This window comes from Maylandia zebra, linkage group LG17 (genome assembly GCF_041146795.1).
Source record: "Maylandia zebra isolate NMK-2024a linkage group LG17, Mzebra_GT3a, whole genome shotgun sequence".
Classification (NCBI taxonomy): Eukaryota; Metazoa; Chordata; class Actinopteri; order Cichliformes; family Cichlidae; genus Maylandia; species Maylandia zebra.
Window position 1 is genome coordinate 23,560,198 of NC_135183.1, and position 23,765 is coordinate 23,583,962.

The following is a 23,765-nucleotide window of genomic DNA, read 5'->3' on the forward strand; positions in this document are numbered from 1 at the left end:
GTTTTCTCTGGATGACTCAAGAGAAAGAAAAAGCCTTTCTTTACAAAATAATTAGTAATAAGTATTTTTTTCTGTTGTAGCTATAAGGTAGAGAACCATTTCTTCATATTGGGCTCATTAGCCATTTTCTACATTACAGGAAAATGGCTAATGTGTTAGTCCCCATAGGGAAATTACTTCTCTGCATTTAACCCATTCACCCATTGAATGGGTGGGCAGCCACCAATGCAGCGCCCGGGGAGCAGCGTGTAGGGACGGTACCTTGCTCAGGGGCACCTCAGGGTAACCGTTCAGTGACCGACCTTCCGATCATGGGGCAACCACTCTACCTACTGAGCTATCCCTGCCCTTGCCAATAACAAACATATTTATAAAAACTTTGTTTGATTCAGTGAGATAATATAATTAACTGGGTACAAACCTAATATAAAACATTTAGGGTCAGAAAATATTTGTATTAAAATTATATCCTGAATGAAAACTATGATTTTTTTAATGTCTTTAATGAAGGTAGGCTATTATAGACAAGTACGACCCATCTGGGCCATTTATCATTATGCTGTCATATCATTTGGATCAACAGTTTTCTTCTATAGCCTAGGGAGGGGGGGTTACAAAAAACATCTTGATAAAAAATCTAGTCTATATGGGAAATAAAAGTTAGAACACCCATAGGGAATTGGGGACTTCTAGTCCTCATGCACCAGCCATAGAATAGGAGTCCCAGCTTACATCGTACTTCCTAATGCTATGTCTTGGATAGTCTCCGGGCACCTTTGCAGAGCTTGCAGCTTGTGCCCTGATGGCTGTGGTAGACTCCTGCCTCTATGGATCTGGCGATTAGGTTCTGTTCTTGTGCTGCCATGATCAGAGCCTCCGTGTTGTCCTTTACTGTACTTATAGGATTTCTTGATGTCAGCTACTTCCCCTATCTGTTAATAGTACATCCCATGCATGGATGAGGGTCGACTGTGTCTCTCAGTACCGGTACAGTGAGATTAAATAAACAAGGAAAAACTAAAGAATTCCTCGTATTTGCTCCTGAGAATCACATACTGTTTGGACATAGTTCCTTAAAACGCCTCTAGAGGGCAGCGATCATGCATCGTGTGATCCTGACATGCACAGGAGAAGAAGACGGACATGTTAGCTTTGTAAGAAGCAGAAGAAGAAAATCACAAGTTTTGTAGATTTATCATACATGTGCTTCCGTCACCGAACGTAACAGAAGATGTGCCCTAGCAGGTCGTATGAGAAGACACAAAACAGCAACAGACTGACGCTACTGAGTAATAACCAGCAAAACTTAATGTGTTGAGTACGCCTGCGCGTTTCTACCAGATCGTCGAGCCGCCCTTCCTCCCCGGCAACTTGCACCGCAGGGTCCGGCGGACTGCAACTCACAACAACCCCGAGTTGATTTGCTTATTCGCTTGAGCGCTTTTTGAGACAACATGGAGAGCCCACGACATGTTAATAACGGTAAGCTAACGTGTATGTAAAGATTTCTATGTCGCAACGAGTTATTGGCTTTTCTTTTTGTGTGTGTGCGCCCGATTTTGAACATGGCGTACCCCGCTCTGACATGGCGGTATCGTTGTGCTACGTTACAGCGCCAGGGAGCTGCTGCGTGCGGTGGTTAGTGGAAGGAGCTCAGCGTCAGCAAAGATAGTTATCTAACAACGCTTTCGGTTATTTTATGACTGCATGCTTTAATGTAGCGGGCAGGGGTGGTTAACTAGCAGCAGGGGGTTGGCATCAGTTAGCAACCGAAATGAGCACTAACTGTAACAGCCACAGATGCTGCCTTCGGGGGCTTTAACCAGAGTAGCGAAGCGTTATGACACCTAATGTATGAAAGTCGAATAAACATTAAATATATAACGAGCAACGCCGTTTATATATTGTTATTCAAACGAAAAAGTGTGTTGATGTGTACATGTACTTTTACAGTCCCGAAGTTTTCCTCATTAGAGAGCCCGGGCTTTCACAGCCGAGTTTACCATCTGGGTAGAGACGCTCATGTCTGGTGCATCATAATTACGACGCTCTTGTTAGCCTGTGAATGTATATGGGGGTAGCCGTATCAGTCACCCTAAACTCCCAGTGCCTAGACCCACCTGAGGGCCCTGTTGTGCTAAAGTGTGGCAGATATTTCTGTTTCGTCGTTGTTGTTTTGTTTATTTATTCTCTGATATCTTTACTTAAAATAATTATATATAAAACAAAGAAATTATCTCTGTCTGCTTTATTGTATCTATATTTATAATGCTCTTGATCCTGATATTATTGCGAATTACAGACCTATTTCCAAACTGCCTTTTATCTCAAAGATTCTTGAAAAGGTAGTTTACAAGCAATTAATGTCCTTCCTAGAAGAACACGGTATTTTAGAAGTTTTCCAATCTGGTTTTAAAGCTTTACATAGTACCGAATCTGCCCTTTTAAGAGTTTTTAATGATGTGTTTTTGGCAAATGACTCAGGTGACTGTGTTATTATTGTGCTGTTAGATTTAACTGCTGCTTTTGATACAGTGGATCATAATATTTTAATTTCCCGTTTAGAGCAGTTGGTGGGTATGCGGAGTACCGCACTGCAGTGGCTCAGATCCTATTTGGCAGAGCGAACTTTCTCTGTGAAACTCGGGGAGTTTGTATCCTCTGTTGCTTCTCTTCAATGTGGGGTCCCACAGGGTTCAGTTTTAGGCCCGCTTCTTTTCTCTCTATATCTCCTACCCCTTGGGTCTATTTTCAGGAAACATGGGATTTCTTTCCACTGCTACGCCGATGACTCCCAGATTTATTTCCCACTTAAAAAGATAAATGGCTTCTCAGTAGACCCGCTGCTCAGATGCCTTGATGATATAAGGGCCTGGATGGCTTTGAACTTTTTACATTTTAATGAACAGAAAACAGAAGTGATGGTTTTTGGTGGCGCTTCTGAGGCCACTATTATAGATCTTGGTTCACTGGCACAGTATGTTAAACCAGTCATCACTAATCTGGGAGTTAAAATAGAGGCAAATCTTAAACTTGAAAGCCAGGTCAGAGCTGTTGTAAGATCTAGCTTTTTTCATTTGAGGGAATTAGCCAAAATAAAGCCTATCTTATCGAAACAGCATTTTGAGACAGTAATCCATGCCTTTGTTACTTCTAGGCTGGATTATTGTAACGCACTTTATTTTGGGGTTAGTGATGCGTCCATTAGGCGCCTGCAGGTTGTGCAAAATGCTGCAGCACGTCTTTTAACTGGAACAAAAAAGTTTGAGCACATTACCCCAATTTTAATTTCACTCCACTGGCTACCTGTACATTTTAGGATTGTTTTTAAAATTCTCTTATTTGCTTTTAAATCTCTTAATGGCCTGGCCCCCCCCCCCTACCTCTCGGAGCTACTACAACCATATAGGGCTGCTCAATTAATCGAATTTTAATCACGATTACGATCTGGGCTTTCAACGATCATTAAAAATGACTGAGCCGATTATTAGCCCCTACCTAATTTATCCGCGACACCTTAAAGGCCGGTCCGTGAAAATATTGTCGGGCATAAACTGGTCCGTGGCGCAAAAAAGGTTGGAGACCGCTGATTAAGAGGACCCGAGGGAAGCTCGGAAAGCTAAGCAGAAGTTATTTGGAGAGTGACTGCCGTTGGTTGAAAAGAGAGTTTAAAAAAAAAAAAAAAACTTCAGTGGTGTTGCACACTATTTTATATTATTTTTTTAAAGTCATTGTTAACCCTTTAAAGCCGGTCAGAGCAGCACGCTCCGTTTTGCGTAACTATTTTTAAATCCCTGTAGAACCTGAACCGTGTAAGCTAGCGCAATAATTTGTTTTGCATATGAAACCGGAGGAGTTGTACTTACATCTGATGCCATCAGCTTGTCCTCGGTCACGGTTTCGTTCCACATATAGCTTTGCAAAAATTGCATAAAAAGCACTTGCAGGAACAAAAACATAATATTCCAGAAACACGCTTTGCCGTTCCTATCACTTCCCACAGTGAAATGATGCACATGCTGTTTTCTTTGCAAATTTGCATCATAGGATTGTTTTTTGTTTTTCCTGCAGTATATAAAAATTGGTGTATCTCCAAAATAAAACTATGAAGACACTCAAAATAAATTTCCTGTGGTGGGAAACTATTTTTTGCAACTTTATTGTATTTAAAGTTTTGAGGGATAAGCCTCTTAAATTTCTCCAAGTAGAAATATATGTAAACAAAACAAAAGCGATTTTCAATTTTTTTTGTAGTTTATTGCACTTTTTTGCAATTTATGTAATTACTATGCACTTAATGCATACATATTATTAAAATATGGGCTATAACAGTTGTATTGATGTATAGCAACTTGAAATGCTCCCACAAATGGCACTACAGCATGTAAAAAAAATAATATAAGCTCTGGTGGACTTGGTTCTATAGTAGGTCTTAAAGGGTTAAATAAATATCGTCAAATAATCGTGATCTCAATTTCAGTGAAAATAATCGTGATTATCATTTTTGCCATAATCGAGCAGCCCTACAACCATATACACCTGCCCGTTCCCTTAGGTCCGCCAATCAGCAGCTCCTTAAGGTACCAAAAACTAAGTATAAATCTAAAGGTGATCGTGCTTTTGCTGTAGTTGCTCCAAAGTTGTGGAATGATCTACCCTTGCATGTTAGGCAGGCCTCTTCTCTCTCTGAATTTAAAAGTCTTCTTAAAACATATTTATTCGCTGAAGCCTTTGGCATTGATTAGAGGGGTTGACTCAATTTGTTTTGACATGTTTCAATTTATTTTAGTTTTTTAGTTATTTATTTTATTTTATCTTATCTCATTTTAATTTTCTTTACTTATGCTTTTAGCATGTACAGCACTTTGTGAACTCTGGTTTTATGTTAAAGTGCTTTATAAATAAAGGTGGTATGGTATGGTATAATAAATCTAGTTCTTTCGGTTTGTTTATACAACTGTAATGTTAAACCTGTTGAAATTTCTGCTGTCCTCCTGGCCAGATCTCTCTTGAAAGAGATTTTTAATATTAATGAGACATTTAACCTGGATCTACCTTGCAACAGGAAAATTCTTACAGGCTCTCAGTGACTTCACATCATTACTGAGCAATATGTTTGACATATGTTGACAGACTATAACAACATTTTAAATTCCCATGCTCGTTTTTTGGCACATACCCCAAATCACTTTTTGGAAGACGATCGCTTTTGACACAACACACCGAAGCTCTCAATTGCAAACTTAGTGAGGTTCACTTCAGCTGTAAGTCACTGTGTAAAAGTTTTGAGCCACCTCTCATTACTTTGTATATTTCTCCCAAAGCTAGACTTTCTTGTAATTCTTTGTGATAGTTTGAACTATTTGAGCTATTATGAATTATTTGAGCCCAAGAAAGGCTTCTAACTCAAGGGATGAAGCAGTGTTTCATCTATACTTAAGCGGCAATTTAGCAAAGAACTCATTTTAAATCGTATCTTTAGTCACTTTTACTAGCAGCCAGTGACATAAACACTAAATCACAGTAATAACACAGTGTGACAACATAAAATAGTAAGTCCTGAAGAAACGGGAAGAAAATCCTGCAAAGGCCTGACAATAGAAGCACCTTGCTCATCAGTTGAGTCATCTGCTCTTCACCTCAGTGGAAGGTTGGTTGTTGAGAAGTCATTCTTAATGAAGGGAAAGGCTGAAGTATGCTAAATCACCATGTAATGCCATCTAGCAGACATCTGATTAGGAGGTGCCTCATTTTTTTCACTGTTTCATTTCACTGTGTGTTATACTTGTATAACTATGCATGTGACAAATAAAGAATCTTGAACCTTTTAATCATGAAAAATGATTAAACACACTGCCAGTGCACACTATCGGTCATGGATTGGCCTCAGACAGGTCGTGAGTCTGGATTTCAACTTTATTGGAGCAGTGTGGGATCATCTAAAGATGGCTGACATCCAAAGAAGAGCTTTGAACGTCCTCCCAAAAGCCTGGAGAACTAATCCTGAAGACTAAAAAAATGACAAGGAATCTTCTGTGAGACAGTTCAGGATGTGTTGAACAATAAAGGCGATACCGGTGTACCAAATGCTCACGTTCAGGCTTGTTGTACAAACTTTTTTTTGTCATATATCCCTTTTTCCTGGCGAAATGTAAGCAAATGAGATGTGACTTGACTTTTTTTTGTTTGGTTTTTACAGCACTGTATATAATGCGTTACTTCATGTAAATGCAGTTGACCTTAAATCAGTGATCTTCAGCATTTATGAGCTTTCATTCATGTGGAAAGTTTGAAATAGACTCCACTGTCTCTCTTTCTCTCTGTGTTTGCATAACAGCAGTGGAGTTGCACCTCGTCTGATCTGTTTTTGTCAAACAATTAGTGTAACGGCCAGTGGAGAGCACATTAATCTAGTGCTACATTACGCCTCCAACCTGCTGTAAGCACTAATCCACAGGAAGTGTTCAGCATCATCGTGCTTTACTTCACTTTAAGAGTTCCCTTCACAGGTGGAAAGCTATTCTGGCTATGCTCCTAAGCTTCTAACTTAATTTCTTTGTAACGGAGCATGATTTCTATCTGGGACTATTTAACCACAGCCTTCAACATCTGCTCCTTCATCCACTCCGGGACTTAATCCATTTTCAATCTTGAGCACCTAATGCAGAGATATTTTGTCATAAAGTCAAAGCAGTTGCTTCTTCACATTCTCTTGATAGTTTCCGTTTATTTTGCAAGGCTCCAGATTAATTTAATCTACAGTGAGTAACTTTTAAAATATTGTACAAATATTTTCCAGATCCACCTCTCCTGTTGCCATCTCTTCGCCTCTTCATACCTCCTCTGCGCCTGGTATCTGCGGCCATGTGGCACGTCGTGCAGGGGGGAAGCGTGCACGACTATGGGATGGTGGAGGAGTTCATCAGCACGGTCACAGAAATCGTCCCTGAGATGCTAAATGCAGATCAGAAAGCTCAGCTCCTCCTGGGACTCAGAGCACGGGTAAGTCCCTCTTGTGGAAGAGTGGCTGCCATAGGCGAGGTTTAGAGAAATCTTTGGGGCCCTTGATTGAAGTCACTGGAGGCTAACGGCTCTTTAGAGATCGACGCCGTCACCCATCTTTCTGAATTGCATTCTTTCTAAGAAGAGCAGAAACAGTGTTACTTGTGCTGTGCTGTACTAATGTACAGTAAAAAAAACTATTGCTTGTGTAACATTAAAGCATGCAGACCAGTTCTAGTAGCTTCCCTAAATAAAACTGAGTGAGTTCACCAGATGATAAAGTGCTGCATGGTGAGAGAACTGGAAATTTTTTTGGGTTAGGGACTCTAAAATGTATCTCTTTAACTGTTATGTAGTTGTACAGCTGTTTATTTTTACCCTATAGTCATGTATAATACTGATAACGGATCATTTTTTGAAATCCTTCCCAAACATGGACAACAGGCCAATCCTGTGTGGCTGTGTTGTTTTTAGTAATGGTTACAGTAATCAGGGAAATGTGGTGTGCTGACTGTTTGCTGCCTTGTTTAATCAGGCCTGTTTCTAAGCCAGGAGAGTCCCTGCTGTAGTTGGACTTTGTTAATGTTTTTTTTAATTAATAAAATCTTGTTTCAGGTTGTTCTTGAATTGTGTCGGACCGAGCAGATAACGGACAGAGAAACCATCGAGATGCACCTGAACAGGATCAAGGCCCTCGTGTCGACTTGGGCAGCACAGGTTAGATCCTTTAGAAGAAAAACAAGTGCCCTGTAGGCCAGCAGCCTGGTCATAGTTTCCCTCCGATTATTTTTTTTTTTCTTCCTAAATTGCAGCTTGTGATTTTTAGTTTTTTTTTTTTCCAGCCGTCTTTTGCAGATGTTGAGTTTCCAGAGTCCAACTTTGTGGATCAGGTTGAATTGTTGTTGAAGGATCCTGAAGAGAAGGACAGGTTCTTCCAGGTTTGTAACATCATGTGCTGTCAAACTCATGTATCCTATCTAATAATAGAGAAACAGAATATATAATACACATTTCTTTTCCACCCTCAGCATGTTTTCCCTACTGACTTTGGGCCTGAATATGACAGTGCTATTCAGGTTTTAATGCTGGACTTCCTGTCCAGATTGGAGAAGCTTCTTCCAGTTCCAGATATTCAACAGGTACTAGAATAAGTGTGGCAAAGCGGCCTTTCCAGCACTATTCTACTTCCCTAAATAAGTCCAGTTTGCATTTAAAAAATTACAAATTTTCCAAGTAATCTTTCAAGTCAGAAGAGGGTTTATGGTGAAATTTTGGCCTTGGCTACCTTTTTATTTCCTTTTATTTGTATTTTTTGCATTTCTTCTCTAGACTGCTTCCATGCTCAGTGCCGTCCCTTCAGCTCTGGAGGAGTGTACACACTCGGTTCCTGACCTGCAGCATCTAAAAACTGTACTGCAATATCACACAACACTGGGACATTTCGACTGGAGCGGTGAGTCTCGTCTTGGGTCACGAGCACATTGTTGCTAATGTAGTCTGAATGGATGATGGACTTGTCTACAAACACTGTCCAGCTGTTCTCTGAGCTGTAGTGATCTCTGGCATGATCTGCTCATCTCAGTTGGCATACAATACAGCAGCAAAGTGTATTTAGACAGAACGCAGACATGTGGAAAAGGTTAGAAGAGTTTATTTGCAGTTTATTTTCAGTTAGGTTATTTGTAGAAAAAGTAACCTGATGAACATTAATGTTTCACTTTGAGAGAAGATTAAAATGTCCTCAACCTGTTACTAAAACAATTAAAGTTTAAATGGTCCACATTCTACTCTCTTTTACTTCTGTGGAAGAAATGTAACAAAAACTACATTTATCTCTGCTTTGCAGCATACCAACTAGGGCTGCAAAAATTAGTCGACTAGTCACGATTACGTCGACTATCAAAATCGTCGACGACTGATTTAATAGTCGATGCGTCGTTTGAAGCTTTGTAAGATCCCAAAAGACGCAGGAATAAGTGGTAGGATTTAAGAGTGTAATAACGGAATGAAACAGAAGATGGCAGCACTGCATGTACAAGGATGCCAGCTGCCGTTAAACCCCGAAGAAGAACTAGCTCTGTCCCAGTTGTCAATAATGGCGGCAGCTAGTTAGTTTTAATATTACTCTTAGTATTCTTTCTGGGTCACAAAATAAACGTTTGGCGAGAATGTAGCTGTGTAAACCTCAAATATCTGCTCAGTTTATCAAGACACCACATATTTTCAAAAGTGCTCCGACGTTTTCGGAGACGTCTGTTACCCACCAGCTCAATAGTTAGCCGGGGTTCAAGGCTCACTAGAGCCCGTGAGAACACCGGACTCCCAGCAAATCGTTTTCAAACCCACCGCTGTCTTTCGTTACTCAGGTTAAACATATATAAGTCACTTAGATAACTTAAATGTTATTGTTTGGCTTTTTTTAGTACTTTATTTGTTCCTGAGTAAATCGGTTTGGCTGAGATTAAAGTTATAGTTTTTACACAGCTGAATAAACGTCAAGCAGACAGCTGATCATCAGAAGTGTGAGATGGTTGAGAATATACTCCGGTGTCCTGTTATATTTTAGATAACAAGGAGCAGACGGCTGAGTTTATTAAACTTCACTGAAACAATCTGCAAATTTCATTAAAATTTAATAAACTATCATCTTGTCTTTATTTTTAGTTAGCACATAATGATAGTTATATAAGAGCAGATGTGTGCTGGTGCAATAAGCTGTACGTTTTAAGTCCAATCGTTGCATGATCTGATTAGTCGACTAATCGCAGAAATAATCGGTGACTAGTCGACTATCAAAATAATTGTTTGTGGCAGCCCTAATACCAACCGATAATTGGTGGTCAGAACATTTTTCTTCTTTGATGGTTAACTAGTCTCATAACATTTGTCATAAACAGACCATTCATACCTAAAAACATCCAGCTCTTAAAATTAGGTGGTAGCACTTATTTTATTTTTTATTTTTTAAGCACCATCTTGACCGGGGTTCCAAGAGATCTGAAAATGTGATGTGAACCGATCGATGAGAGCAACTCATCACGAAAATGAAAGCTTTTACATAGTTTTATAAACCTGACAATAAAGGAAATGGCTACGCAAAAAACAACACCACAATCACACAGTCTGACACAAAGTCATACACCAAGCAGGAGGTATACCATCACTTAAAAAACAAAAAGTAATTGAGGAGTCTAGTTATGTGTGCAGTCAATTATATTTTTCAGGGGATTTTTTTGTTTCTTTGTTTCGTACATACAGCGTAGTGGCTTCTTTGTCATATTAACAATCTTCCAATTATATTTTGTGAATCTTTGTGTTAATCTGTGGAGAGTCCTCTTGCTCTTATATTGAAAGTTCAGAAGCTGCTAACCAGTTAGCTTGAGGTCTTCTTAATTCACATTTTTGCACTGGTTGGTGAACCATTTCAGTGCTGTGGTGGCCCACATAGTTTCTCCTCGTGTGGTCAAACAGCATTCAACTCCACCATCTTGGACTCCAGCAGGCAATGGTAGTTCATTTTTGGGCAGCTAGAGGGCAGCTCTAACCAGAACATCCAGCAGGTGAAGAGCTGCTTTATGACTGCAGAGCAAATGAGGACTACAGAAGCTTCCTGAAGTCCAAGATGGGCGAGTTGTGGTCCCTTCATGGGATTTTTATAATATCACAAGCACACTACTCACAACATTACAGGAATATTTGGACTAACACAGAATAACACCAATTCACAACCCCCAAGAGGGACTGGTTTAGCACTTGGTGGTCACTCTATTTTTTTTCTAGTTTTGGTGTTTGTTTGTGTCCTTGCCACTGCTAGGAGCATGGAATGGTACATGTAGGCCACTCAGGCTGCAGCAACCTTTTACCAGCAAACTGATATTATGCACAACACTACCACGAACACACTTTTGCTTTTTCTTTGAGCTTTGACACTCTAACAAAACTAATGCATTCTTCTTTCTCCTTCAGATGAAACTCAGGCCATTCCATCTTCATTTGGGAATTGCATCCTGTCCTCGCTGTCCCTTCCTCAGCTGGAGAAGGTTGTGATCGATCCAGACCAAATACAGTTACAGCACGCACCAGAGCAGCTGGAAAGCTGCATGACCGTCCAGGTGGAGGGTGAAACTGTGACGCTGCTGGACTACATCCAGATCGAACAGGCGCCCAGTTTGGTCGATGACCAAGAAGAAAATGTAATAAATGAGGAGGAAACGGAAGAAGACGGAACGCAAGAGGAAGCAGGCGATGCCTTAAAGCCGGCCGCTTTTCAACCACTTAAACAAAGCAAAAGACTTGAGTTGAAGAGAAGAGCCTTAAAAGAGGATCAAGACTCAGCGACGGCTAAGAGACAAAGGAAAAAATACCCTAACAATAAAACATGTCCTGTGTGCAATAAGACTTTCCTGCGGGCGGCGGCCATGAGACGGCACCAGGAGATTCACGATGCAAACCGGGACCTTAAGTACAAGTGCACCAGCTGCGACAAACGATTCAGGGACCATTACGACATGAACAGACACACCATGCGCGTCCACGAAAGGGGGGAGATGTACAACAGCGGTAAAGAGGAAGACTCAGGGGATCCAAGCACCTCAGAGATGTCAGAAGACAGAAACTGCTCTTTTTGTGGGAAGTATTTTGCTCGCCGAGTGGACATGGAGCGGCACATGAAGTCTCACTCAGAGGATCGCCCATACAAGTGCTCTTTCTGTGAGAAGAAATTCAAGAATCCTTATGTTTTAAAGAGACACCAGAAGGAGATCTGTAAAAGCAGAGAGCAGAAGAAGGTAAGGAGGAAAGAGGCTCAGCGCTCAAATACGCAGCCAGCTTCGGAGGTGTCGATGGAGGGTAAAGTCTGTCCCATCTGCAGCAGGATCCTCCCCTGCACTGCAGACATTGCAAAGCATTTACGATCTCACTCCGAAGAGCGTCCCTTTATTTGCGTCACATGTGAGAAAGGCTTCAAGTACAAAGACACGTTAAAGAAGCATCAGATTATTCACGGTCATGAGGGCATCAGAGAGGAGCAGACCAAGACGGTGGAGCAGATTTTGGCTGAAGCCGAAACTTTTACGCAGAACTGCGTGGAGACTGGAGACGCTGATAAGCAGGAAAGTAATCTGGACACTCCTGCAGACACATGTGAGGAGCCCCCCGCTGTGCCTGTGCGAAAAGTGGCCAAAAAAGGCCTGAAAGTATGCCCGGTGTGCTCTCGAGCGTTTGACAGCGTCAAAACCCTGAACAGACACATACAGTGTCACACGGACGATCGGCCGTATCACTGCGTCCACTGCAAGAAGCGCTTCAAACACATGCACGGCCTCAAGAGACACCAGATTTACGCCATCTGTCACAAGAAAACCAGTCGATTCTTGTGGAAGAAGGAGCATAGGGCGGGGCCGAGCCAAAGCGACGCGAGCAGCGCTGACCTCCAGCAAGGGGCCCCTCTGAAGATCCCAGTGTGGTGTTCCAACTGTGGCAAGCACTTCGAATACCTGTCCGCTTTGAAGGACCACCAGGAGAACGTTTGCAAGCTGGAAATGAGGGATATTATGAAATGTGACGACTGCGGGAAAGAGTTCAAGAGCATGACCATGCTCAAAGTGCACCAGAGGATCCACGACCCCCTGTACTGCAAAGAGTGTGGGAAGATCCTGGCAAACGAGGCTGCCTTTGAGAGGCACAAGCTAATGCACAGACCTATGCAGTGCACAATGTGCGACAAGACTTTCACTTTACTGAGACGCTTGAGGGAACACTACGAGAAACAGCACAACTTCTCCGGGCCGTATCCCTGCCCGCAGTGTGACAAAAGCTTCATCCAGCTGTCCTACCTCGCCATTCATCAGAGAATCCATAAAGGAGAGTTCCCTTATGTTTGTAACTTGTGCCCGGAGAAGTTCAGGTCCTCCAACTGTCTGACGGTGCATCAGCGGAAACACACTGGGGAGAAACCCTTCCTCTGCTGGCAGTGCGGGAAGTGCTACCGCTCGGCCTCGGAGCTCACGGTCCACATGGGAACGCACTCGGAGGAGAGGCCGTGGGCCTGCACACAGTGCAACATGGCGTATCGTACCAAGCTGCAGCTCACAAACCACGTGGAGCAAGTCCACATCGGGGTCCGGTATCCCTGCAACAGCTGCGGCAAGCAGTTCATGAAGGAGACGTCACTGAAGAGGCACGAGCTCATCCACACAGGAGAGAGGCCGCACCAGTGCACCGTGTGCGGGAAGACCTTCCTGACCGCCAACGAGCTCAGGCTCCACAACAGGTACCACACCGGGGAGCGGCCATACAAGTGCGAAGTGTGCGGCAAAGCCTTCATCCAGTCGGGCTATTTGAAGTCGCACATGCGGATCCACACGGGAGAGAAGCCATTTAAATGTGACATATGTGACAAAGGTTTCAGGTTGTCTTACCACATGAAGAAACACAGGCGGACTCACGCCGGGAAGCCAAAGAGCTACGTATGCGAGGAGTGTGGGTTAGCGTTCCTCCAAAAAAAATCCCTTTGTGAACACTCGCTCACTCACGAATTTAAAGTGGAGTCATCTTTCACAGAGGAAGTGAGAATAGAGTTTCAGTAGAAATCCAAATCTCTCTTAATGAGATGGTTCACCAAAAACACTCTGACCGGTTTAAACGTTGGTGCTTTTGTTGCTTTCCATTCATTCTGATGTTCTGAAGAACATATCATTGATCTCTAAGACGTGTGTATCTAAAACCAGTGAACATTTTCAGCTTGCAAATCTTTCTGCAATAAAAAAAACTTGAATTTTACCATCTCTTCTTTGTTTTTGAATGAGAAAATTGCTTATGTTGTCTAGTAATTTGGGGTTTAGCCTAGTAGTGTGAAACGTGGCCCTGCACCTAAGACAACCGAAGGATCTGAAACTCCATAAAGCACCCCTCCAATAGCCAAACCCACCTGTTCTCTGATTGGATAGTTAAATTTGTGATTGACATGACATTGGCCAATCAGATGAAAGAAAGAAAAACTGGGTCAAAATTCGTACTTGTAACTTGAAACTTGAGTGCAGAGTTTCACAGGTATTTTTTTTGGCTAAGTCCACACACAAATTCTTTTTACACATACAAAACTGATTTACGACCACAATTTGAGCCCATAGCAAAACTACAAAAAAAAAGTTCTGTCCAAATAAAATATAAGCAGCTGAAAGATGGGGAAATCTCGGCTTGTTCTATTTTTCGTGAATAAACGCACCATCATGGAGAAAAACATTCCAGAGACGAAGCGAAATAAAATCAGAGACCTTTAATATGATTTAACCTGTGGTCTTTTATTAGCTGTCCACAAAAGCATGTCATGGAACGACAGAAACTGTAGCACGAGTGTAACATTCCTTTTTGTTGTTATACTCCACCACATCCCTGCTCCTCACACCATGTATAATTTATATTTCATATATATATATATTTTGTACAATATACATGTTCTCATCAAAGGAAAAGGAAAAAAAAATGCAAAAGTTCATCCCTCCCCCTCGGTTGGGTGTGAAATCTAGTGAATATCCCATGCACGTTTTCACTGCATCTAGGAGAAGTGTCGTTTATTAGGAACAAGTATGCAGGCAAATAAAGGGGAGGGTCTCGGTGGACGAAGCTGGTGTATAGAGCACATTCTCAACAACATTAAACAAGAAGAGCCATGCGAACCGACACTTACTCTACAGCTTGGACCCAGTTTGGAATCAAAAGCGCCAGTACAGGGGCTAAAGTTAGTCTTTTGCTAATGGCGTAACATTAAGACAGATTTAAAAAAAGGATTGTTTTTTCCTCTCTATTCTAATGTCAAAGCCATATATGTTTCTTTGAAAAAAAAAAAAATCACAATAAGACTGAAACTTAAGCTCACAGTTGAAATACTAATGCTTTTCGATTGAGAGAGAGAGAGGCTACAGTAACACTGGCACAGAAAGTGCTTGACATCATTGTGAACCTTTTCACCTCTGCGGAGACAAAAACGGCTTGCATCTTTTAAAGTTACGTTTCACATTTAAGAAGCGAGTGTGGTGAGTCGACATCGTGACTGTCAGCTTCCTCAAAGGGTTCACGGTAAAAATGAACACCACGGTGGCAAAACAGTACATGAAGGGGCGTCACAAAAGAGACAGAAATAATATTCATATATATTCAACCTTCTGTTTCAGTCTCAGTCACTCGTATATAATCGTCTTTCAGCTCATTATACTCCATCTCCTGTGGCATATTGCACATCATACCACTGAAAGTAATACAATTTAATGGAAATATTGCTTAATTTTTAAAACTTTAAAGTTTATATTTATATATCTCTATATATTCTTTTCCCTTTTGTAAAACAAAATAGCGGAATGTAAAATAAAATATATCATGCCGTGTATGTAGGTAAGAAAATAAAGCTGTAGGATAACATCTGTACTTTCTTTTCTGTAGCTATTTACAGCTTTGTGTCAATGTGTGTGTGCGTATATGCCCAAATCTCTCTCTCTTAAAATGATTTGCAGGAACCAAAACAAATAATATCATTATTTTTGGAACGTGCTACAGTTTTTTAAATGATACCTTCCGATTACAGGAGGAACAACCACCACAGAGTATGAGGACACTTGAACGATGTTTGCATTGTTTAGCCAAAGTGAAGCATCTGGTTTCCTTTTTTTTTTGGTTTCTCGCTGGATTGGAAAACTTTGCACGTTTGCTGCACTGTTACATTCATGAAATACACTGTGTGGTGTGCGATTTCCTTAGAGGGAGAGAGGTACCGGTTACATCGGATGGGTTCGATTAAAACGTTCTTTTGAGCAGCAGAGCTGACAGTTGTTTACATTTGGTCCTTTAAGGAGTGAGACGCGTTATTTGATGCAATCACAGGGATAAAAAGGTTGAATTATTGCACACTTTGAGCACTGAGTTTAAATTCCCACTTTTTTGGATGCGAATTAAGAAAATTCACTTTTACATAAAAACCACCAGTCAACCAAGTCCTCCAACCCCCAAACCATCTTCTGACCTTTTGAACATTTTTTGGGTATTGATAAAAATTGGTAGATATGCGTACTTGTTTTCCAGTTAAACTGTCCTCAGATTTGGTTGAACTCCTGTTTTTAATCTAAAAATTTGGCGCTTTCCTGAACCGAAGTTGACATTCATGCGAAATAAAACGGCAGCGGCAACTTTTTTTTAAAAATGTTTTGATTAATCTCTGAGAAAAATAATAAACAAATTTAATTTCGGAGTTACTGTTTGTTTAAAACATATCAGAACGGGAAAGTTTATTTTCCTCCTCACCTTAAATTGAGCTTTTAACCGCTTTCATCTGCACACTGCGCTCATTTTTCTTGGTAGTCATAGTTATCATCTCCCGTTTTTTTTTTTTTAATATATAGGCTTGTTTTTTCTTCACACAGTTTTTAAATCTATCATGATGATTAAATTAAACTAAATTAAAACAATTGTTTAGTATTTCAAAGATGTGTCACTTTCATTTGCTTTTTAAACTAATTTCCAGAAAGGAAGGAGAGGAAAATACAAAGCAGTTGGTGTCCATAATTATGAACGCACATTGAAAGCTGTGGAAAGATATCCCACGTGCCTACTTGGAGGATGTGTGCATAGCGACTGCAGAAGTCCGAGTATCTTCCACAGGACTGCCCACACAAATTCTTGAGTGGGTGCTCTGATCATGAAATTTATGAGGTTTATGCTGCCATCCTTCTGGATCACTGCTGTAACTCTAAAAGTGCTTGTTTCATTTTCTTTTAGTTTGAGCAACTTCACACATCAGATGCATCAGGTTGTTTTATGGAATCTACTATTTTAGTTTGGATTTACTAAATTTATTTGAAGCTAATTTTACACCTCAGCACTCACAGATTTACCCTCACCAGCCATACACCTTTCTAATATCGGGGTGAACACCTGCTTTCACAGATTCAACAAGGTGCTGTTGTTTACTCCAAATTCTGACCCTTTCGCCTGAATGTTGCAGCAGAAATCGAGACTCATCAGACATTTAACGAGCAGTTGAACTGGATAAAGTGGCTGTGTAAGTCAAATAACATCGTCTAAATTTACCCCATTTAGACTTGCAATTAACATATGTCCAAACCACACAACATTTGGAGGTCTTATTTTACCGAGCTGCTTCATGGAGCAGCTCAGTCAAATAAACAGAACCCTGACGTGGGACGTGCCATGTTTTTTGACAAGTCCAACTAATTTCCATACTGATTACAAGCAGAGTGGAGAGACCGAGGATGCATTTTTATACCGGTTGTAAATGTAAAGACCCATAAATCAGATATGCATTGAGAGAACGTGTCCAGATACAGATGGCTGGTATAAATAGGGTAATTGTGCCTCTAATAAACTCAGTGCTCTGTGCAGGATTCAGCCTCTCCTTCGAAGAATTCATGTGGGGGTGAAGCCTTAAACAAAGAGTGACTTTAACATGCATCTCATGGTCTACCCCGATGGCTTAGAATATTATCTGAAAGAGCTCAAGTAATTTGAGGCAAAACCTCTTCAACACCTCACTCAGCCTACTCAGTCTACACAGAAAGCACACCTAAAGCAAAAACAGAGGAGTCATACGAACAGAGTAAACATGCAACTTTGCATAAACAAGACGCACAGCAGGGAGCACATTCAATGAGACTGGTGTCAGCAGCCAAGCGGGTGTGTGTAGGGGAGGTGGGGATACTGTACATCAGCTTACAAAAAACAAAACAAAAAAAACAATAACAAAAAAACTAACACTATGACTTTCAGAATGTATTAACATGCTTACTTTAAGCATCTTTAAAGAGAAAGTCCCTGCCAATTGAAACCCCCCCTCTCCAAATCCCGCTTTTGATCAGTTTTGCAGTGGATACAAAGTTAACAAGCAGCGTTTTCCCCTTACTTCCCCTTGCGAAAGTGGTCCGTGAAGTAATATCTGCATAAAAAGCAACACCAGGGGTCAGCTCAGTTGACAAGATGTCATGCAAAAAAAAATACCAATAATAGTAACAATAATTTTTTTTTTTTTTTAAAAAGAGTCGTCCGTGGGCGTTATCGCAAGTTAATTTCCCAGTTGGGCATCCATGTTTCAAGCATAAGTCAGCATAGATTTCACTGAGTGGGCCGTCTTTAGTCGAATGAGTGCCGGCCGCAGTGTCAGCCACGGTGGAAGTTCCTGTGATCAGTTTGGCCTCTGCACACAGTAGATATAACACAGTGAATCCAACATAGAAGAGACAGAATGAGATGTAAATAAGAGCCACCTAAAAGTCCGCCTGCTGGCTTTGCTACTAATCACTTTTATTGGTTGTATAGAAGGGTTATATCTAGATTTTGGCATGTGTAATGGCATCCACTTCCATAAAGTATTATTGTTTGTAAACCACAGTCTCATTTCGCAGATGATAACGAAGCTGCATTTATTGAGTTAAAATTCTACTCTACCTTTTTGAGTGAAAAACAGTGTACAGTAGCCTATGTATTTCATGCACGTATCCTATATGAAATACAATAGAAATTTTTTAGAATCATGGTTAGAGCTAAATGATACTGTTGGGTCAAGGCAGTTCTGTTTTTTTTGTTTTTTCTTGTAGGTTTTTATTACTCTTCAGGGTGTGGAGTGACAGGGCAAAAGAGTTCAAGGTCAGGAAGTCGCAACATGAACCCCCATTGAGCTGCAACAGGCAGAATTAAAGGGAATTCCTGACTTAAAAACATCCGACAGCTCCTCTTCATCAGCAGGGTGGGTGCTTGGTCAGGGGAAAACGGGGAAGTAAAGCGGGACGCTGGATGCTAAAAGTGGCATTACATGGATGCTGTGGTTGGATCGAAGGGCTCCGGTGAGGATGACGTCACACCACGGAGCCCTTGGAGGTGGAGAGGTGGATGGAGTGGATGCGTGCGGCCAGAGTCTTCTCCAGGTCGTGGAGGATGTCGGAGCAGATGCCGGGGCTGGACACGGGGCTCTCGGCGGGGGAAGGTTCGTACAGGAGCTGCTTGAAGCCATCGAGTTCGATCAGCAGCACCATGTTCTTCAGGAAGTAGCCCTCGATGAAAGCCGTCAGCTCCGTGGCACCAAGGAACTACAATGAAAATGAAAGATGAAAGGAATGTGTGACATTAGCAGCTTTCAAATTCTGATTATATATAATTTTGCCAATATTCCAGTCATATTCCAGCCCAAAATTGGTAATTGCTTTTTAAGAACAGTCATCATTATTATCCCAGTGTTTGAACCTTACAATAGCAGCTATTAATCTGTCAATCTAGCACTTTCTTTAAATATCTTTAATTAGTTTACTTTGAACAACTAACAGGGTATTTTTATTCCAGTACTCAGGCGGGAAGATGGAAATAAAGGTGGAATTTTCAGCTCGAATTTCCCCACTTGGAAAGTTGTAGAAACCCCACAAACACCAACTTCACAAAACTGTAAAACCGGTACTCTGTACTACCACTTTTAGCTTCTGAGCTAAAAGCAACACAGCTTCTAATTAGGTATTCACTTTAAAATAAAACTATTATCCTGTTTTACAAGTTAATTTGTCAATGCACCTTTTCTGCAATGTAACTTAATAAAAAATATACAGCAAATGTTAACAAACTGAGCAACATTAACACAATATAAGCAAGACAAACCCTGAGACTGGAAAATAAAGCCAGTGTATATAAGGGCCATTTCTTTAATGTCCATGTGAGGTTCCCTTAAAAGTCAGTCAGTTGCCATTGACTCCCATGTTTTAATGCTGTTATAGCAAATTTTACGTTTTACAAACGTATACGTTATTAATGGTTTAATCACACTGCCATCTAGGCTTCATCACAGAGTCCTGGAGATTAGCTGGAGACCGCCTGGCAACCTCTGATTGCTGAGGAAAAAACATGTATTTCCTGTTCGGTTGGTCAGTGATTGCTCACAGATTAAATCTGTTACCTTCTTGTGATTGTGTTGATTACCTGCCGGTTACCTTGGTCCCCTGTTGTTTCCATGGATGATGCCAACGTGTCTGCAAACAGTGGCAAACTACTTCTACTACCACCAAGTGGTAGTAAAGTCTGAAATGCTACGTCTCACTACTGCAATCAATACATTTAAAAATTGCAACTTTTCCTTTGAAGACAAGTGGGTATGCTTTTCTGGTACGCATTGCACTTTCCACAGTTTCACTACTGCTCTGCAAGTAGTTGGCAAGTGTTTGCAGACAAGTCTGTGTCTTCCATGCACCAAAGCATTATTATTATTCCCTATTCTCAGTTGAGCCTAGCATGACTGCGGCTCAACTGAACGTCTTGATCGTGTCTGGTGTGTCAGCCCATGCATAAAGTTTTTGTTCCACTTTGTTCCATTTGTCATTTGAGTCACTGCTAATACAAAAATATGAGAGCAGCTTGAAAAATAGTGTGTGTGGTGGTTGTATTGCCAGTCTGCAATTGTTAATTAATGGCATGTTTGCACCTTATGTAAAAATTCATTACACAAACCCCTCCCAGTATGTAAATCAGCTGCTAGAGACCGTAAGCCTCCCACCTTAGCGTGTTTGTAGAGGTCCACACAGGTTTCGGTGGTGATGTTCTTGGAGCAGATGATCTCACAGTGTCTCTGAAGGGCCTCTAGTTGGAAGAATTTGGCTGCAGACAGGAGCTACAGGGAACAGTACAGCCACACAGAATGAGGCACAGGACTCGGGATTAGAAATGTTAATACTCATGCTGTCACTCCACAGGCTTTGGTTAAGTCTTTCTTACCTCCATTACTTCAGTGTTGCGTATGTGCAGGGACTCGGTGCCTCCACAGTACAAATACTGCATCACCAACTGTAACAGAGAACAGTACAGGCTTCAGGTTATGAAGCTGATGAAGAGTACAAGAGGAACCCTTTTTTCTGTTGCTTTTTTTGTGCCTCTTTTTTGGCTCCATTCTGTCACCTGGAAAGTAATCCAGATTTGAATTACATATGTAAATTTAAGCATTTACATATTTTCACTGCTATCAAATACCTTCCCTGCATCCAGTGATATTTACTCTCATGTTTTCTTTTTATCGCCATTTAAAAAGGAACAAGCATTCAATCAGTAAAAATAAAGAGCAGACCAGAGATAAACAAGTCCCCAGCAGGACTGGAGAGAAATTGAAAGAGACAAGGGGAAAGAAATGGGAGGGGGAAGCTCTGGGGCCGCAGTTTAATTGTGTCTTCTGTAGCCTCATGGATACACCCAGTGGAAAGCTAAAAGATAAAGAACATCCAGAAAGCGAGCAGGAAGAACATTTCCAACATTTTAGCAGCCGCCAAGCCGGTTCAAGCTCACGTTTCTGGGCTCTGGGTTTACAGCTAATGTGAATCATTTAAAATCAGAAATGTGCAATACTGCTGACAGACTTCATTTAACCCTTTTCCAAAAAGATTCATGCCATTCCCACAGATGTGCACAAATTGGGTCAGCCTTAAGCTTCATACGGTAAAGTTGGAGTTATATACTTTCTGTGTTTGAGAATTAAATGGATTTCTTAATCTCGATTGTTTAACTATGTACCTAACACCATTCCTTCAGAATAAAACAATCAAACGTGGAGCCTGTTCTTATACTCATAGGGGACGATGAGTGTTGTGGGTCTGGTTGAGAGTGGGAATAGGTTTTGTATGCACTGAAATCTTTCTTCTCTCACCCCAGAGAAGAACGGCAGACGGCTGCCTTCTCCCTGAGCCTGGATCTGCTGGAGGTTTCATTTCCGTTAAGAGGTAGTTTTTCCTTCCCACATACATTCTACCGTACAATATAAAGTGACTTGAGGCAACTGTTGTTGTGATTTGGTGCTGTAAAAATAAAACGGAATTAAATTGAACTGAAATAAACGTCTTACATGGAAAATATTGTACTTGACATGGCTGATCTCAATGCAGGTGTTTTCTGCTGCTGGTCGGTTTTGCAGCAGCGACTTGAACCTAAAAACAACAACAACAAAAAACAGATAAATTCTACATTATTTTTCCCATCGGTGCGCTTTTGTTTTACAAAATAAAATAGGAGCAAAGTTTCAGGTTACCTGGGTGAAGCTGTAAACAGCAAAACTTTATGTGCATAAAATGGTTTCCCCTCCACCAGGAAGGTAACATCAGACATCTCCTTGTTGTTCAGGAAGTGGGGGTCTAAAAAAAACAAAAGAAAAAAAAAAGAGAGATTTATTCACGTCTCCCACACAATGCATGCAGAGCAGCAAACAGCAGAAGATTAAGCTAATGTGGCCATTAATTACCGCAAGGCTGATTCATCACGCGCCTATCAGTGCTGAATTATCAAATCGCGTTAGCATTCCTAAATGGCAGGGGATTTGCATTTGATATCCGGTGTTTGCATCCTCGAGTGCATTTCATTCACTGCACACAAATCAAGTGATTTAAAGCACTTTATTTAAACCCTGCCAGTAAATGATCAGCAGGTGGCGCTGCAGCGCCGTCACTGAATGTTTCTCTTCTTCCTCGTTTCTCTCAAAGAAATGTCTAAAATAAAGTTTGAGGTGTTAATGGACGATTTGGTTCATTACAGACAAGTGGACCCATTTTATCTGCACATAGAGAAGGGTCATTCCTACTATTCGGTGCCATTTCAGTGTGATCACTCTTCATCAAAAAATACAAAATTTTGAATTATTTTAACATTTCATCTAAAAGAGGGATTTTCAACCTATAAGAAAAATGTATTGGTCCAGCTAAGGATATTATATTATAATATTTTTTAAAATCAAAGTCTTTACCCATGACGTGCCAAATGTCCACCCTGTTACAGGACATTCAATTTTCTATTAATAACTGTTTTGAATACACAGCTATAGTAATATTTACATTTTCTAAAAGCTACAATGTCCCTTTTTAAAATCTGCAAGGAAATTTCAAGGAAGTATTTTAAACAAGCATTATACTGAAAGAAGACAGGTTCAGTTTTAAGACAGTGTAATTTCAAAAGATTGTTTTTAGATTCAAAGGGAATATAAAAAAAAATTGGCTCCATTTTTAAGTAACTTAATTTTGCTGATTCATTCCCTCCCAATAACCAAAGAGACATGCATTATGTTTGTTGATTTGATTTAATTAACAAAAGAAACACACAGGTAACAGGGTGGACAGAGGAGAAACAGGGTGGACATAACATCAGTGACAAAAAATACCACCTTAAAGAAACTTTGAACACCTTCACCATGCCCGTCCAACCAACACAGGTAGATACATGTCCACATTAAACAAGCAAATTTTCACTGTACACCCAACATAATGAACATTTTTCTCACACATTTTACCTATGCAACAGACCAGCAACTCCAGTTTTTTTCAAGGAAATCCCACACTTTCCTCTCCAGCTGAACTGACCTCTTATTCAAAGGTGTTGGTTCTTTCATCAGACACACAACCTGGTCATCCCTATACCAGGTTATGTCCTCACGTGGACTTGGCCAGTGGAACTTGTTGGTCCCGTTCTTGTGCATGCATTTCACTTTAACATCCTCTTCAACCTCCAGAATGATTCCTGGGTAGGGTTCACCATCGTAGTTGATAATGCACCACTGACCAATATGATCTTTTGTGATGTTCTCAGGCCGGGTTGGTCCCTCAGTGCAATGTGGACTTGCCTCTTGACTAAGGCTTATCTCCTTCAGGCCATAGCATTCACAGTCCAGTACACCTTTGTCTGCCTGGCAAAGGCAGGTTATGTCCCTGTATTTTATTGTTCCTGGAGAGAAACTGAGTACTTGGTGGATTTTCATGGTT

At 40.9% G+C, this 23,765-nt stretch overlaps 2 protein-coding genes across 3 annotated transcripts in view; one reads left to right on the forward strand and one right to left on the reverse strand.

The window, feature by feature from the left end:
* Positions 1-1,117: 1,117 nt before the first annotated feature.
* LOC101476218 (uncharacterized) lies at positions 1,118-13,782 on the forward strand. Its single transcript, XM_004548445.3, has 7 exons — positions 1,118-1,482; positions 6,800-7,002; positions 7,618-7,719; positions 7,845-7,940; positions 8,031-8,141; positions 8,332-8,455; positions 10,969-13,782. The coding sequence occupies exons 1-7, from the start codon at positions 1,455-1,457 to the stop codon at positions 13,587-13,589; spliced, it is 3,285 nt and encodes a 1,094-aa protein (XP_004548502.1). The 5' UTR covers positions 1,118-1,454; the 3' UTR covers positions 13,590-13,782.
* Positions 13,783-18,628: 4,846 nt separating this feature from the next.
* Positions 18,629-23,765, reverse strand: part of LOC101475732 (ankyrin repeat- and BTB/POZ domain-containing protein 3-A) — a 254,130-nt gene continuing 248,993 nt past the window's right edge. For both annotated transcript variants that reach the window (XM_014408347.3, XM_014408346.3), the window contains 5 exons: positions 22,049-22,151; positions 21,866-21,947; positions 20,752-20,820; positions 20,534-20,647; positions 18,629-19,088 (listed from right to left, as the gene is read on the reverse strand). In XM_014408347.3, the coding sequence (XP_014263833.1) occupies positions 18,858-19,088; positions 20,534-20,647; positions 20,752-20,820; positions 21,866-21,947; positions 22,049-22,151 (599 nt within the window). In that variant the 3' untranslated portion in view covers positions 18,629-18,857. The remainder of the gene's footprint in view (positions 19,089-20,533; positions 20,648-20,751; positions 20,821-21,865; positions 21,948-22,048; positions 22,152-23,765) is intronic.

Coding starts and splice junctions, on each gene's coding strand:
- LOC101476218 (XM_004548445.3), top strand. CDS start 1,455: ATGGAGAGCCCACGACATGTTAATAACG. Junction 1,483..6,799: donor CCCACGACATGTTAATAACG/GTAAGCTAACGT, acceptor AATATTTTCCAG/ATCCACCTCTCCTGTTGCCA. Junction 8,142..8,331: donor CAGTTCCAGATATTCAACAG/GTACTAGAATAA, acceptor TTTCTTCTCTAG/ACTGCTTCCATGCTCAGTGC.